The sequence below is a fragment of the Ictidomys tridecemlineatus genome, chromosome 16 (assembly GCF_052094955.1).
Source record: "Ictidomys tridecemlineatus isolate mIctTri1 chromosome 16, mIctTri1.hap1, whole genome shotgun sequence".
NCBI lineage: Eukaryota > Metazoa > Chordata > Mammalia > Rodentia > Sciuridae > Ictidomys > Ictidomys tridecemlineatus.
Window position 1 is genome coordinate 40,937,931 of NC_135492.1, and position 17,727 is coordinate 40,955,657.

General features: G+C 44.6%; 1 protein-coding gene across 3 annotated transcripts in view; it reads right to left on the reverse strand.

Annotated features, from left to right (window-relative positions):
• Positions 1–101: 101 nt before the first annotated feature.
• Positions 102–17,727, reverse strand: part of Irak2 (interleukin 1 receptor associated kinase 2) — a 59,953-nt gene continuing 42,327 nt past the window's right edge. For 2 of the 3 annotated variants that reach the window (XM_040290737.2, XM_005333806.5), the window contains exons 7-13: positions 17,188–17,302; positions 15,387–15,496; positions 13,329–13,524; positions 8,957–9,019; positions 4,213–4,413; positions 2,514–2,778; positions 102–1,264 (exon numbers count right to left, since the gene is read on the reverse strand). In XM_040290737.2, coding sequence (XP_040146671.2) covers positions 1,152–1,264; positions 2,514–2,778; positions 4,213–4,413; positions 8,957–9,019; positions 13,329–13,524; positions 15,387–15,496; positions 17,188–17,302 — 1,063 coding nt within the window. In that variant the 3' untranslated portion in view covers positions 102–1,151. The other variant, XM_021732017.3, reaches the window with a different exon arrangement.

Consider the following 17,727-nt stretch of genomic DNA (forward strand, 5'->3'; position numbering starts at 1 on the left):
GTGAGGTTTACATCTGATTAAACCCATAGTGAACTGAAAATATCACTAAGGCAAGCAACCTTAAATTCATCCGGACACAAAAACAACTCTTAAGATATATGTTGGATTGACAAATATTTTTTTTATTTCACAAAAAAATAGAATTATTTTAAATATGACATTTCTCCTAGTACATTAAAAATAGCATTTGTTTCCTACACATATTTTCAACATGATTTTTCAAAAACATACCCACTGCATAAACATTGGAAATGTGGCAGAAATACACACTTAATACTTTTTTTATAAAATAGGACAAGTATTGTTTTTGAAGTGCTTCTGTAGACATTGCACATGTTTCTCCCTACAAATGAGGCAGGGAGAATGAGCAGGTGCTCTTACTTACAAAGAAATTGAGGTCCCAGAATTTAAATGACTTCCATAGCAGCAGAATCAGACATGAGATTATTTCTCTTTCTTCTTCATCCAGCCATAAATAACACAAAGAATAAAAGCTCCATTGAAAATACAAACATTAGTAGGATTGGTGGATACAGATGCTCAGCGGGCACTTAATAAATATCTGTGAATTGCAAGATCACCAAGAGGAAGTAGTAAGCTCAGAAAGTCCTTTGCCAAGTGCCTGGCAATGTAACATCTGAGACCTTGAGAGTAAGTCAAGAACTTCACTGTGACACAAGTTGAATACCTTTCAGGGTATGGAAGTTCAAAGGTGGTTGTTGGCAAATGTGACTCACAGGTCTTAACTCTGGAAATCACTATCAGCATTGTAGAATTGCTCCATCAGTTGTCAAGGGCCGACAGCTGCTGGAGTGACAGCTTTTACTGGTACGGATATCGTCATGGTCTCCCCAGAACCACAAAATCACCCACATCCTGGGTCCATTTACCAGGCTTCTGCTTCAGTCTCTTCTGATACCTGGCTCTAACAAATCCCAGACAGGAAGAACACTTTGTAGATTTTTGTGACTGTAAAAGCTGAGGTCCCTTGTCCCTAACTCACTCTGGTAAAATGGAAGTTTCTTTCCCTTCCATATGGAAAGCTAATGTTGGTTTCTTGGCAGAACTTGGAGTCTGCCTCAGACCTTTTCCTTGATTGGACACTTTGTCTTTCCAATTGAGGACAAGGTTCCTCAGCTATGTTCCAGTCATCAAGGTCCAAAGAGCTCAGCACTGTCTAGTTGTTCCTCATTGTAGAGCAGGATGTTCTCCATCAGTTTCCGTTTGGCCTCATTGATCTCAACTTCCCATGAAGTCTCTGTAGCTATAGTTCAATGGAAAATAAAAAAGAGCAACCTGAACAAAAGTTATAATTCTTTGAAAGGGCACAGTCTCCCTTAAATTAGGTTTTTCAATCAGGCCTCAGATAACAAGCATGTTTATGCAAGGAAGTCCACCTTTCCAGACAGGAGGGGGCTCCCATGCTCCTCTCCACAGTGGAAAGAGGTTTAGAGTCCACAACACTACAGCCTCTCTCTCCCTGCTGGGAGGAGCAGCAGTAGGAGTGGTCTGAGCCTAGATATTTATTGAGCCATATCAAGGGGACCAGAACACTTCATAGAAAAGATCTTCCTAATTTTTATTTCAGAAGGAAGCCTGGATGTGACAGGAATGGAAGGTTTCTTAGAAATGACTGATGAGTATGAAGAGGTAGGCTGGGAAAGGCCACACCCGGCCCTTGATGGTCTGGAGAAAGAGTTCAGACTTGGTCTCTGAGATGGGGACTTTAAACAAGGGTGTGTCATGAGCACTTTGTTTTTAAAAACCACTACAGGGCTGGCATGGTGTTGTAATTGGAGCATCTCTGGAGGCCGAGACAGGAGGATTGCAAGTTTAAGGCCAGATTCAGCAACATAGTAGGGCCTTAAGAAACTTAATGAGAATTTGTCTCCAAATAAAAAAACAAAGAGGAAGGGATGTAACTCACTGGAAAAGCACCCCTGGATTCAATTCCCTAATACCAAAACACAACAACAACAACAACAACAACAAAAAACATTCTAGGGCTGGGGGTATAGCTCAGTGGAACACTTGCCTGGCGTATGTGAGGCCCTGGGTTCCACCTGACACCAGAGAAATACGTACATACATATATAAATATAGAAACCACTCTAGTTGGCTTCCAGAGAAAGAACTGGTAAAGGAGGGACTGGAGTGAGTAAAGCAGGATGCAGGGAAGCTGTGCAGTCATCCCACATGAAGGACAGAAGTTTAGCCTGTGGATAAAGAGAGGCAGAGATGGAGACAGAGAGGTTCAGGAAGAGAGGGAAATGTCAAGGATAACTCCTAAAATTGACATATGCTATTGATTTAATTAAATAACATTTACATATTCTCAAAAAAAAAAAAAAAAGGATAACTCCTGGGTTTCTCATTGTGCAACTGGCTGGTGGGTGAATGAATAGATAACTAAAGAAAGGAGTGAAAGGGGCAATAGAGGAAGAAATGATGGGTAGAAGTTAGGGACACACCAAGGAGGGTGCAAAAGTCCTTGGAGGACCTTCCCTGCTTACCATTCTCGGGAGCCCGTGGGCCAGTGCAGGCCTCAGAGGAGTCTGCCTCCACTCCTCTGGTGTCCTGTAGCCTTTCTTCTCCGTTCTCTGCAGGGACAGGTGAGGCCCTCACAGAGGAGGGGGCATCAAGGCTACCATCGTCCACATCATCTGTTTCCTCAGGAGTGTTGGAGGAAGCTCCTGTGCCCTCAGAGAACCCGCTCCAAGGCAGCGAGGTCTCCTGACTTCGGAACCACTCCTCCACCACAGCCACAGAGCCATGCGCCTTGGAGCGGAGGGAGAAGAGCACTTGTCAAGAACCCTTTCTAAAATCGAAAGCCAAAACCTTGTCACCCAGGCCTCGGGAGAGACACACTAAACCATGAAATGGCTGTTGTTTTATTGGAAGAACAGCATCCTGCCTTTGAAAAGATCTGAACTTGACTCCTGGCCCCATAGCCATAAAGGAGAGACAGCACACGAGCCCAAACGGGCCCATCATAGAACCCCATTCCTCTGGCCACGTGAGTGGTCCAGGCTTCAGCACATGACCCAAGAGAGACAACCGGAATCCTTCCTTAGGATTTTCCCATCTTGAGCTGGAAAGAGTGCCCTTTGCTTTCTAGTGGAACCAGACTCCCCACCAAACACAGGAAATCCATTTGCAGAACCCCAAGGCAAGAGATGGAGACAGGGCCAGAGACATAGACACATGACAGTGACTCACCAGGGGGTCTAACTGTCCTGAAAGCAGAGCAAGGCTGGCCCTCTCTGCTGTTTGGTCAAATGAACCACTAAATTCGTTAATTCCACTTTTGCACACACACATGCTTGTGTGCGTGCATGCACACACACACACCAAAGGCATACATGAAGACCTTTGTTTTTTCCCCAGGAGGTGTACACCAAGCCATGCAGTCCTATAATAATAGTAACAAATCACATTTCCTCAGTGTCTTGTAAAAAGTTCAGTGTGTGGTCAGGGTGCAGTGGTGCACGCCTGTATTCCCAGTGACTCAGGAGGTTGAGGCAGGAAGATCGCAAGATCCAGGCCAACTTTAGTAACTAGGGAGGCTGTCAGCAACTTAGCAAGACCCTGTCTCAAAATAAAAAATAAAAAGGGCTGGGGATGTACTCAGTGGTAAAGTGTCCCTGGGTTCAATCCTCAGTATAAAAAAAAAAATGCACAGGTGTGAATTTACAGATTTCACATATAACACACAATGAGTTTTCATGTAGATCTCCAGATCCTACTACTTCCCACCCTCAAAAAGAGGATGGAGGGGGCTGGGTTGTGGCTCAGTGACAGAGCACTTGCCTCGCATATGTGAGGTACTGGGTTTGATCTTCAGCACCACATAAAAATAAATAAACGAAATAAAGACATTATGCCTGTGTATAACTAAAAATATATTTAAAAAAAAAAAAAAAGAGGGTGGAGGAAAAGAGGAAGGAGGTACCCAGAGAGAAGAGGAGGGAATGAAAGACCGTTGGAGAAAGCAAGTAGAGTCTGTAAACATCAGAGAGTCTGGCCCAGCCACATACCTGCTCTCAGGCTCCCCCACTGTCCACACACTGCCCCTTTTTGCTCATGAGCGCTCCAGTAGGTTCTACTTGTCACCAAAGACAGCCCTTATTTATGAGATCATGCCCAGCAAGCCCTGGCAAGGCAAGCACAGGCATCCTCCGAAAGGGAGGCCCATCTGAGGGCACAGCTCACCTCCTCCAGGCTGGCATTGCGCCTCCGCAGGCAGAGGCAGATGGCTGTGCCCAAGGCCTCAGCACAGTGCTCTGGCAGCGCCCCTGCTCTTTTTTCCAGGTACTTCTGGCAGATCTCCTTTGCCACTGCCTTCTCCACACCCGTCTTCCTGGAGCAGAATGAGGAGGTGCTGCTGGGAATCTCACTGAGGAGTAGATCCTTCTGTGGGAAGAAGGGTGTGAGATCCCTGTGAGCTGCAGGCTGTGGCAGTCACCCACCTGCCCTGCCCACCTCCAGGATGGCCCTTGAGCCTCAAAACCTTCTCAGACACATAGGACATTTTAAAAATAAATGCCCAGGCCTGGTTCAGTGGTACATTCCCATAATCCTAGGGACTCGGGAAGCTGAGACAGGAGGATCCCAAGTTCAAAGCCAGCCTCAGCAACTTAGTGAGACTCTATATCAACATAAAAAATAAAAAGGGCTGGGGATGTAGCTCAGTGGTAAAATGCCCCTGGGTTTAATCTCCAGTACCAAAAAGTGAATAAATAAAACAAAACACCCAAGTCCCAAACACCAGAGAAAAATACTCAGGAATTGGAAAATCTAAAATTCCTTATATACCTAAGGCATCCCATAGTGCCCTCACCCCACAACCACTAGGGCCTGACCTTTCTAGGCCTCAGATGCTTCAGCAGGAAAATAGGGTAACAAAAATACTTCATTACTAGGACTAACACAAACATTATCAGGATAATGTACCCACAGCACAGTGGGAAACCTGATGCAGAATCAATATGCAATAGCCCATGGGTGGTAAACTCCAGTGACAATTGTCATTTGCACACTACTTACTGTAGGCTGAGCACTTGACTCACATTTATGACTTAAGTCTTGCTAACAATGACATGGGCTCTTTCTGCCTCCATAGCCATCAAGGTCCCCATGAAAAAGCTTGTGGTCGAAGTCTGGGGCACAAAGCAGGTTCTGAAGTTTACCCTTGCCTGTGCCTACCCTACAGAAGACTAAATCCTGGGCACTGCCATTGCCAGCAGGTTCTTCAGGAGAGAATAAAAATGAATGGAAAAGTTGGGAATTGGGAATTTCAGAACAGGAGCTGTAACCATCAAAAGACACAAGAGTGCTAAGGGTAGTGCCAGGGCACTCTGGTGCCAAACTGTGATCCCAGTTGTTAGGGTCTGTAAATAAGTCAAGATGGCGCCTGGCACTTTGCCAGAGGGAGTGGTTTGAGAAGGAACGCCAGAGAGCCATTAAGATGATAGAGATTCCTTAATGAGTGACTGCTGTGTCTAGATTATGTCAATTGGGTTAAGCTGTGTGTAATCATTAAGATGATGATTCCTTATTGGTTGACTACTATGTCTAGTTTATGTTAATTAAGATAAGCTGTGTGTAATTAGTTATTATATATACCCCTACTGTCTTACAATAAACGGCTTCCACTCCTGCTGTATCAGTCTTCACAAGTTGCTCGTCACCCCCCCCCCATTAGTTTGCTGCAACCAGACTACGGCACCCAGTGACATAGGTGGCTGAGGCAAGAGGATCACAGTTCAAAACCAGCCTCAGCAACCTAGCAAGGCCCTAAGCAATTTAGCGAGTCCCTATCTCTAAATAAAAAATAAAAAGGGCTGGGGATATGGTTGAGTTTTTAAACCCCCTAGGTTTAATGCCTGGTACCAAAGAAAAAAGGAAGAAAAACTACAACAAGTATGTTTACAATTCAGAAAAAACAACTCTGAAAGATTATCAGTCATGGGTCGTGATGCTTACTTCAAAAACTAAATAAATAAATGAATAAATAAGCAAACAAATCCCACTCTACTGCAGTCTCCCCATCCAGCCAATGCGTGGTGTGAAGATCTGAGGAGCAGCCACAAGCTCAATACCTGGAGAGAAACCTGTAGCTGATAAGGGGTGCATTTGCACAATTCCCTTGTATGAGCTCTGCCTTTTAAATGTTTATATTTTTAAAAAGTGTAATGGGGGCTGGGGGTGTTGTTCAATAGTAGAGCACTTGCCTACCATTGGCAAAGCCCTGGGTTCCATCCCCAGCATCATAAAATTAAATAAATAATGGTGTTCAAAGTGACAGTCGAGATTTGTGATTGACAGGCACATAGGTTACCACTGGCTGGAATGGAACCAGAAACTACTCGGGGTTATTATGCTGCAAGACTGATAAAAGCAGCAGCCTGATGGAAAGACAGGTCTTATCTAGCCACCATCAGCAAGAGTTGCTGAGAACAGGCTGTGACAGGATGATGGGACTTCACAATGAAGGAGTCAGCAGCTAATCTCAGCACTCACCACTCATATGAGTAGGACATAGGGCTCAGGGCCCTGTGATGCAACTGCAAGCCCAGGGCACCTGGAAGAAGTGCACTGACAATAACCCACGAACCCACACCTAGTCTGAACTGCCAGCAGCCAGGGCACAGGAAATATACGGGGAACAGAGAAACAAGTGAAAGACACCATAAGGACACAGTGGGGCAGTCTACTATTGACTCACAAAAATGCAATGACATACAAAAGGCAAAGGGAGGAGGGGCCGAGAGACAATACCCATAAGAAACAACTGGACTGAGGACTTTTTTGGGTCCACAAGCAAACTACCTTGCAAAAGCAACCGTGGGGCTGGGGGTGCAGCTCAGTGGTAGAGTGCTTGCCTAGCATGTGCGAGGCTCTGGCTCCATTAATAACTCTACTCTTAATAAGGAGTGGTTATTAAATCATATCAAGGAACTAAGAAAATAATTATTTCATGTGTACAATCACATAATATCTGGGATTTGCTTTAAAATTGTCCGTGATGACAAGGGGTTTGGAGAAGTGACCATCCTTGAAGTAGGAAGGGATGATGGTGACAGAGGAATGGAGTCCCTGAGCTGCTGGGTTTCCTAAGCCAAGTGTATGGAGTGACTGAAATAAAAAATGTTACTTAAGTAGTATTTAAATATTACAAGAAGTTTTTGTTAAAATTTAAAATATGACAGGGGTTGGGGATATAACTCAGTAGTAAAGTACATGCTTAGGATTCAAGAAGCCCTGGGTTCAATCCCCAGCACCAAAAAAAAAAAAAAATTACATTACACAAAGTGGTTAGATTTGGGGATCAAATGTTAATTGTCCCCTCATTTCAAAAAAAGGGTTATCATGGGCTGGGGATGTGGCTCAAGCGGTAGCGCGCTCGCCTAGCATGCGTGCGGCCCGGGTTCGATCCTCAGCAGCACCACATACCAACAAAGATGTTGTGTCCGCCAAGAACTAAGAAAAAAATAAATAAATGTTAAAATTCTCTCTCTCTCTCTCTCTCTCTCTCTCTCTCTCTGTCCCCCTCTGTCTCTCACTCTCTCTTTGAAAAAAAAAAAAAAAAAAAAAAAAAAAAAAAAAAAAAGGGTTATCAAAAATGATATCCCTCCACATTTGTGGAAAACATTTAAGAATAACAACAACAACAATAACAAAAAAAAAAAACCTCCTCCTCATATGACATTCTCCAGGGAGTCCCAGAGGAATGCTAGGGACTATGTCTCGAGGAAAAGTCAGGAAAGAAAGATCACCCCTAAAGGGCCCCAAACCACATCCACATTGGATCTATGCCCTCTTTACAGCATCCGGGATCCAGAGCCAAAAGGGGTGGAGCCCACAGAGTTCAGCAAAGGGACAAGGGTGATTTTTCTATATAGAAAGGAAGGCCAACAGGCTCCCCACTCTAGAGCACAGGGTGTGTTTTGGGGTCACATACACACACACACACACACACACACACACACACACAGAGCTGGTTTTCCAATGGTCTCAACATCTGGGCAGGGAAAGTACCCTGGGCTGGCGCAGCCCCTGAGCAATTCTGCAGAAGGCAGGGACTCAATCTTAGCCCTGCCATGTGGCACCACACCCTCACTGCACCTGAGCCTAAGCTTTCTCAGCAGCAATATGGGGACGATAATGGTGAGTTTGGATGGGTGGGCTGTCTCAATAGTTAAATACTCAGAAAAGTGTCATGGTCAAGAGCTTAAGATCTGGAACCCAAGGGACCCAAGTCAGAACTGTGGCATGTACGACTCTGAGGTCTCAGGTGACTCTCAGAGCCCACATTCCTCATCTGTGGACCATCATCATGATCCCATCATGGGAATTTTTGAGAAGATTCCAAAAGATTACATATGAAAAATGCCTAGCACAGAGCAGAGTCATACCTTGTCAGCACATTTTTGAAATGACACTGTGTTTGTGTGTGTCTATGTGATCTTTGACCTATAAAAGTACTGCTTTTATTACAAAACCCCATTTATTTTTTTAGTTATAGGTGAACACAAAGTCTTTATTTTACTTTACATGGTGCTAAGGACCGAACCTAGTGCCTTATGCATGCTAGACAAGCACTCTACCTCTGAGCCACAACCCCAGCCCTACAAAAACCTCATTTATTATTATTTTTTTAAAAAACCCACTTAAAGGGGCAGAAATTAACTTTGACCAAGTTGAAGACAACCTTATCTAACTGCCTGATAGATAGAGAAGAAGTGGGTCTTCCCTACCCATTCTAAATTCAACCACCGTGAGAAAGAAATTGTTTGGCCAATGGAGATGGGCGGTGAAAGTCACTTTGCACAAATGCAAATCAAATCCTGGACTGAGGCCTCATGAGTGTGTTTAAAACGGACCCAGACCTCCCTACACACAGCAATGACCCCCAGGTACCAGCCTGTTGGCCAGAAGTGACCTAGTCCCTTACCAGATAAACTGGGCTTCGGTCCTTATCCACTGCAGGGATGCCAGTGAGGATCTCTGCCAGCACCTGGAGAGAACAGAACAGGGAGTTATCACAGTTCAGCTCTGACATTCCTGCACGAGGTCAGCGGGAGAACTGGCCATAAGAAAAGCTTCTCTGTAGTGCAGTTTGAGCCCCAGGATGGCTCTGCCATTTGCCAGCAGACACTTGCTCAAAGTCTGGGACATGGGAATATCACTGAATATTCCTCCAACTAAAGATGTCATCCAGCTGCCAGCAGTCTCACCAACAGCAAAACAGGAGGATGGAATTCAAAAAGTCAAGTGTGTAAATGTGTGTATGTTGTTATTATTTGGCAGACAACATCTTGCTGCATTGTCCAGGCAGCCTCAAACTCTTGATCCTCCTGCACCTCAGCCTCCCAACTAGCTGAGATTATAGGTATGTGACGCTGTGCCCAGCTCCAATACACATTTTTTTTTCGTAAAGATATTGAACTCAGGAGCACCTTACCACTGAGCTACATCCAGCTCTTTTTATTTTTAACTTTGAGACAGGGTCTCACTAAATTGCTGAGGCTGGCCTCAAATGTGCAATCCTCCTGCCTCAGCCTCACTACAGGCATGCACCACTTTGCTTGGCTTCCAACGTGCTATTTTTAAAGATTATTTCATTTTGTGGTATATAGACACAATGGAGTTTTATTCACCTATAAAAATGAAATTATGTCATTTGCAGGAAAATCAATGAAACTTGAAACCATTTTGTTGAGCAAAATAAGCCAAATTCTGAAGGTCAAGAATCTGTATGTTTTATCCCATATGTAAAAATTAGAGAAGAAAAAGGAAAAATAAAAATGGTTGGGGGGAATGTCTTATGAAAATTGAAGGGAGATCAGTAGAGCAGAGGAAAGGGACCAGGGAAAGGAGGAAGGGAAGGAAAAGGAAAATACTGGAGAATGATATTATACCCAAATTATATTATCATATCATGTGCATGTATGCACACCTAACAATGAACCTCACCATTATGTAAAACCATGATATGTATCTTACTAAACAGGAAACCTCTGAACAAGAATTTGCAGCAGAGAGAAGTGTGGTGGTAAAGGGCTGAGTTCAAACTCTGTGACTGTTCCTCCCATATGTAGGGGATCTTTGGACAAGTAATTAAAATCTGAGCCTCAGTGTCCTAATTGTGAAATAGGGATCAAGCACATGAGAATTTTACAGGAATGAACATCTGACCCTTGGGGTCAAATCTTTTTCCCAAAACTCTCTTTCAGCCAAGGTGGAATAGGGGCCATTTACTGGCTGAATGACCCAGTGGCCAGGAGGAGGCAGCAGAGGGCACCACTGCAGCAAGTGGGACTGGAGCCAGTTCAAAGCAAATATTTCCTCTGCCCCTTTCACAGGGCCTGTAATGGATGAGCCATTTACAGTAGTTATTTGGTGCTCATCAAAAAATGCTAAGATGGGGCTGGGGATGTGGCTCAAGTGGTAGCGTGCTCGCCTGGCATGCGTGCAGCCCGGGTTCGATCCTCAGCACCACATACAAACAAAGATGTTGTGTCTGCCGAAAACTAAAAAATAAATATTAAAAAAAAAATTCTCTCTCTCTCTCTCTCTCTCTCTCTCTCTCTCTCTCTCTAAAAAAAAAAATGCTAAGAGAGGGCTGGGGCTGTAGCTCAGGGGCAAAGTACTTGCCTAGCACTGGGTTCGATCCTCAGCATCACATAAAAATTAACAAATAAAATAAAGTCATTCTGTCCATCTACAACTATAAAAAAGTTTTTAAAAAATGCTAAGAGACTGGGGCTGTAGCTCAGGGGCAGAGCGCTTGCCTAGCATGTGTGATCCTCAGCACCACACAAAAATAGACAAAATAAAGGCAGTCTGTCCATCCACAACTATAAGAAATTTAAAAAAAAATGCTAAGGGGGGCTGGGGTTGTGGCTCAGCAGTTAGAGCACTCACCTAGCATGTGCAAAGCCTTGGGTTCAATCCTCAGCACCACATAAAAATAAATAAATAAAGGTATTGTGCCCAACTACAGCTAAAAAATATTTTTAAAAAAATGCTAATAGGGTTGGGGATGTGGCTCAAGCGGTAACGCGCTGCTTGCCTGGCATGCACAGGGCGCTGGGTTTGATCCTCAGCACCACATACAAATAAAATAAAGATGTTGTGTCCACCGAAAAACTGAAAATAAATATTTTTAAAAATGCTAATAGCCGGGCCCAGTGGCACAGGCCTGTAACCCCAACTATTTAGGAGGCTGAAGGAAAAGAATTTCAAGATGGAGGCCAGTCTGGACTTTGAAAAAGGGCCAGAGATATAGCTCAGTGACATATGCCCCTGGGTTCAATCCCCAGTACCACAAAAAAAAAAAAAAAAAAATACTTGGGAGAGCTTAAGGAGCAGCTCAGTAGTACAGCACTTGCCTATCATACACAAGGCCCCATCTCCAGCATAAATAAACAAATAAATAAATATCTCGATGTGTGCAGGGTACTGTGCTAACCAGTTTACATATATAATCCCATATGTACCATTATCCCCATTTTACTGAAGATAAAACTGAGGCCCAGAGATAAGGGTAATGTAATCTAGGCCACAGGATAGAAAGTAACAACTGGGTCTAGGTGCTTAGCACTTAGGAGTTCAGTCTTATGGATTCTTTTTCACTTTTTAAATTTTTTATTTGTTTATTTTTTGTAGGACTGAGGATTGAATCTTGGGGTGCTATACTACTGAGCTATATCTCCCACCATTTTCATTTTTTGAGGCAGGGTCTCATTAAGTTGCCCAGGCTGGCCTTGGACTTGCAATCCTCCCACCCCAGCCTCCTGTGTAGCTGAGATTACAGATATGTATCCCATGCCTGGCCTGCTGGTTCTTAAAGGAACAGGAAAATTCAAAATAGGCCAAGGGAGGCGAGCAAACCAGCAGAGCTAGACAAGCTGAGACAGAAGGCAGCTGAATCTGGCCCACAGTGGTCCGGATGAGGGCTTTTGTGGCAGATGTTACTGGGTAAGATATCATGGTCAGAGACAGGAAATGCAGAGTTCAAGACTGGAGCAGCAGAGAGAGGGCAAGGCCCAGCCAAACAGGCTGCCGCTTTTCTAGCCAATGTTTCCCAGACTGGGTTCCCTGGAACACTGACGTTGACAGATACTCTGAGAAAACAAGGTCAAGTGAACGGAACCTCAGGATACCTTTCTCTGATGAATTCACAACGTAAAGAACCCTGCTTGACTGTGTTAACCAACCCAGTATTTTCCAAACATGATTGGCTATAAAACCCTTTTCACACTGATAAACCCAGCCTGATTTTCTCTTAAAATTGAGAGCCATCTCACCACAAAGCCATGAAAAGATAATTTCAGTTTTACTATGAATTCTTGCAAATTCTGAACTAGCTTGGAATGCCTGCCCGTGCCTTGAACTCACCCATGCCTGGTTCTTTCTGACCAGATAGCAGCCCTCTCTGAAACTAGTGATGCCTCATCAATCTTGGCCTTCCCTGGCCAGATAATGACCCTCTCTGAGGCTCTAATGACCTTCATAAATTCTGATGTCGGGGCCAGCAAAAATGTAAACTAGCCTTTGTGTTATGCTCCTCAGAATTGTGTTATCTGTAACCCCCCTTTGTGTAACTTTCTGGGCTATAAAGCTGGGCTGCAAGAAAGTTGCAGGGCTGTCTTGTTCCCGCAGTTTTTGTTGGGAGAGGCAGCCCGGCCGGTCGAAATAATAAGCTTGCTTTAATTTTATTTTAATTGGAATCAGGGGTCTTTTCTTGCATCCTGGTCTAACAACATAGATCCTGTAGAGATCTCAAGGAACTGGGGTGTGTTATACAGAGAAATATTTTGAGGATTGCTATATTTGGACCATGTGCTCCTGAAGGAGGAAATGTGTTGTAGTTACATTATACCCCAGGGGCCTGGTGCACGGTCACAAAGGGCAAGGTTGGAGGTGGTGGCAGGGAGGAATATTGGCTGGGTAGATGGGCACTAAATGGCTATTGGACAAATGGATGCTGGACACAGGATAGATGGCTGCACAGTGGACAAATGAGGGAAACCCCACAAATAAACAACTGATGGATGACTGGGTGGAATTAGGTAAGTCAGGAGATAATATCTATAGCCTTTTAGAATCCAGACAGTCAGGAATGCCTTTACTTCAAGGATTGGCAAACATTTTTTCTAACAGGCCAAAGAGGAAATATTTTAGCCTTTTTGAACCATATACAGTCGATCACATACGTATGTCCCCCCACCCCAGAACCCATTACATCCTGGGCTTACAAAGCAGCTCTGGGAAGGCAAATGAGTACAGACCCAAGTTTGAGCCAAGAAGGAAGCTCTTACTATTCCACAGCTGAAGATGTCCACTCGCTTTGTCAGCTGCCCCACCCTGATGAAATCTTCTGGAAGGTACGCCGCGGAGGCCTGGAAAAGGTGGGTCTTCATCATGGTGTATTTTGACCTTTGGTTGACAGGACACAGGTGAGCCATTGGATGAGCCAGCTTGGGGGTGAAATTTTGGTCCAGCAAAACATTGGAGCTGTGGAAAAGCAAAGAGAATCTTCTCATTCTAAGCTGGAAGGTTTGCCATGGACCCTCTTTTGGAAGATGACTTAGGGGTAGGCAATGTCAGCCCCTGGAAGTGGTGGAATTACTGAAGACCCTTAACACAGAGCTCAAGAGCCAGACCAGTCAGGCAAAGGCAGGGCACTGGGAACCCACTTCCTCTAACAAATGAGGATGGAGTTAAGAATTAGTCTTGGGCTAGGGTTGTAGCTCAGTGGTACAGCATTCGCCCAGCATGTATGAGGCCTTGGGTTTGATTCTCAGCACCACATAAAAATAAATAAATAAAATAAAGGTATTGTGTCCAACTACAACTAAAAAATAAATTTAAAAAAAATTAGTCTTGTTGCCCCAGGAATGTGGCTACAGAGGTGGAGCCTTCCTGCTCCCCACAAATGTCAACCCTGATCAGCTCAGCTGGCCAAGCCCATGCAGTGCACCAATCTGGTCCCTTCCAAAGCTATTCTGACCCCAGCTCTGCATGGCTGATGCAAGTCAAAATATCAGCATCCCAGATCCTAAGGGCAATATAAAAAGGGCAATAAAAAATTTTACAAAAAACAATAAAAATATTCTTTGACCCATTTATCTCATTGATGGGAAATAACTCTGGGAAAGAATTTGAAAGTGGGGAGATAAGCTAGGTGACATGTGTATCTTCAAATGTAGACACCAATTCCAACACTCACTGTTAGGAGGGGTTAAGTAAATTATGGGTAAAACCCTTTAATGGAAGATTATGGAGTCACTAACCACGAGGTTGATACTCAATGTGGGGAAATAAAGAGAGGAAACAGAAGATGAACTGGCAACCAGTCAACTATTATCTAGGACTAAGGATCTGTGTAGGGAGGAATTGAAACAAGCTAAAAAAAGGCTGGGCTGGGGAGCAGCTTAGTGGTACAGCACTTGCCCAGTGTGCACAAGGGCCTGGGCTCCAATCCCAGTACTACAAAAAGAAAGAAAAAACCAAAGGCTCAGGTGACTCTATGACCAGTGTGATTCTGCAATCTGTACAATTAGAAAAATGAGAAATTATACCCCAATGATACAAATGTATGAATTGCCAAGATCACTGTAATGTCATGTGTAGATAATAATAAAAAAAAAAAGGCCCACTGATGAGTCAGGATAGTATACATACCAGTGATGACCTCTAGCCCTTCCAGTTCCTTCCTTGACAATACAATTGTGAATTCAATGAAATGAAAATCAGGGGAGAGAAAAAAGGAAAGGGCTTCCACATTTGCATGTGTCAAATGGAGATAAGCCTCTGGGGAACTATGAGTCTTGTGATTCCACAGCTGATTTTATCAGATTTTCAGAAATCTTTTAAAAATCGCGGATGCTGAAACCCATGTTGTGACCTCTATTCTTGAACACATGATACTGAGAAGCTGGAGTACAGGAAGCTCTCCTGACAAGATGCTATCACCTTGATACACAAGCAACAGTGCACGGGGTCTCTAAGAAGATCAGGGAGCTCAAAATCCCAGGAGGATTTGCAGACATGGCCCAAAGCTCAAGAATGGGGTCCACAATGGCTGCTGAGTAGACAGTGAAATGCACTGAGGCACGGAGGGCTTGCTGTGAAAACAGCAGCTCAGGAAGACAAACATAAAGTCAGGCAGGCATGAATGCAGAGAGCAACCAGAAGGCACAGCCCAAAAGCAATGATTCTGAGGGCATAACAAGGAGAAAGAAGATATCTAGGGGAGGGAAGGTGGGGAGAGAAAAGCAAAGAGACAAGTTGCAGAGGGAGAAAGGAGACACAAGAACTAGTGCTAGGCCCAGCCTTGTAGCCCAGGCCCTTGGTGAGTCCAACCCAACTCTCACCTCTTGATGTTGCCATGGATAATCTCCAGGCCATGCAGGTGCTCAACAGCACAGAGCAGCCCTGAGCAGATGCTGACACGCTGGGGCCAGGGGAGGGGCTCCAAGTCACCCTAAAAGAAAGAAAAAGTGTAGAAACAGTCACTCCTGCCCCTTCCTAAGGTCCTGATGGACTGGTCCTGGTCTCCTCTCTCCCCTAGTCCTTCATGTCTGTCCTCACAACAGGGCTCAGCCACATGACTCACTGACATGGTACTATGGCCCCTGACATCAGACGGAACTGTGTGTAAATCCCCTCACGACACACACTAGCTGTGTGACTTTGGTAAAGACATTTAATGTCTCTGAGGCTGCTTCCTTGGGTAAAAATAGAAACATCAGGCTGGAGGTGTAACTCAGTGGTAGAGTGCTCACCTACTATGTGTAAAGTCCCGGGTTCAAATAAAAGCAAGGAAAGAAGGAAGGGGTGGGGAGAAGGAGGGAGGGAGAAAGAGAGACAGAGAAAACAGAGGGAAAAGGAGAGGGAGGAAGGAAGGAAAGGAAAAGAAAAAAAAGGGAAGATTTATCCCTGTTTTAATAGGACTAATGTAAAGATTCAGGGGTGGAAAAGCATAGTGCCTGCCTTACAGTACATGTTCAATAAACAGCAGTCATTTTTACCATGACAGGGGCAGCTCTTGAGATTTCCCTCCTGGAAAAGAAGCTAGGGAGCTTGTGTTGCATGCCTCGTTCGTAGGCCTTAAGCCCATCTCATGTGCTCTGAGAGGAATGCAGGGTGGGCTGAAGCCTCCCACTTCCAGGCGTTGGCAATTCTGCTCTGAGACTGAATCTCCCAGGCGAAACCACCACCTATTTTTCAACCACTGTTTTAATTCCCATATCCCCCAACAACTGGCCTGGATGGCCCCTGTTAATAGATTTCTTCTCAAAAACACCAAAATCTGGAGCCAGAGGAACCCAATCAACGGCTCAGCTCATACCCTTGTCAAATGTGCTCCTTTGGGAAAGTCACTTTGTCCCTGTGCCAGAGACCCCTCTTTTGGACAACGGGGGAGGGACCTTTTTTGTTGTTGCAAGGCCAAAAGAAACGACACATGTAAAGCCCTTCTCAAGGTATCTGGCACATGGTGAGAGCTCGGAACAGTTGGTGACCCTTCATACATCACAATTAATGGTTTCGTTGGTCCCTGCCAAGGGAAGCAACAATTTGTTGTGGAGGAACTCTCTAACCTGTCAGGAGGTCTATTTTAAAAACTACAAATTTTAGCAGGTATTACATTCACATGATGGTAAAGGTATCAAAGGGAAGATAGTGTAAGTTTTCCTCCCACTCTGTATCCCAGCTACTTAGTTATCCTTCCCAGAGGCAGCCAGTTGACCAGTTCCTTACATATCTTTTCAGGGACAGTCCATTAATACATAAGCAAAAAGGTATATATTAGACTAACATTTGTAATAAAAATTCACCTCCACTTTTCTATACTCTTTCTTCTTAATTATTTTTCTTATCCTGCTGCATTGGCTATTACCTCCAGAACAATGATGAACCTAATTAGTACTATGGCATACCTCTGGCTTGCTCTTGACTTGAATGACATGCCTCTTGTCAAATAATTTTTGCATAGGTTTTTCCTGAAAACATTTACTCAGATCTTATCTCCCTTGATCCATCTTCTCTTCTCAAAGCCATCCCTGGTCCTCTCCGAGTGGCCCTCTCCCCTCTGCCCTCCAATAAGTCCTTTACCTTGATTCCCTAACTGGGTGCTTCCTGTTCCTGTTCTCTGATTATGACTCAGTCCCTTACCTGACTCTGGAGTCTGTCCTGAAGAGAACCATTTGTCATGTAGGGGTAGATCAGACTGTGAAACTGTTTTCCGGAGCAATAGCCCAGCAGAGGTAAGATGTTGGGGTGGCAACATCTGAAATCAGACATCAGTGCACAGTGACAATTCAGACAACAAGAAGAGCCAAAGACTTCCACCCTCTCCACCCACAAGGCCATGGCAACCTCGAAGGTGCCACACACTCCAACCCCTAATGACCTCACCCTGCTGTACTTCCCTGCAGTGTGACACCTTTACCAACCCATTTCCAGAAACAGAAGCCTTGAGATTAGGGAACTTGCCCAAGGCCACAGCCAGTAAGCAGTGAAGCCAGGACCCAGCTCCATGACAGTGTGACTCTGGGATTGGAGGTCTTCCCCACCATCCTTTCCTACTGGGTCTCAGTCACAATTCCCTCCAGGATCACCTCCTTCCTTTCTGGCCACTCTTAGACTTTTTTTACTAAGACCCTTCTCTTTTGCCTTCCTCTGAAATAAGAGTCTCCTGCAGCTGAGCTCCTC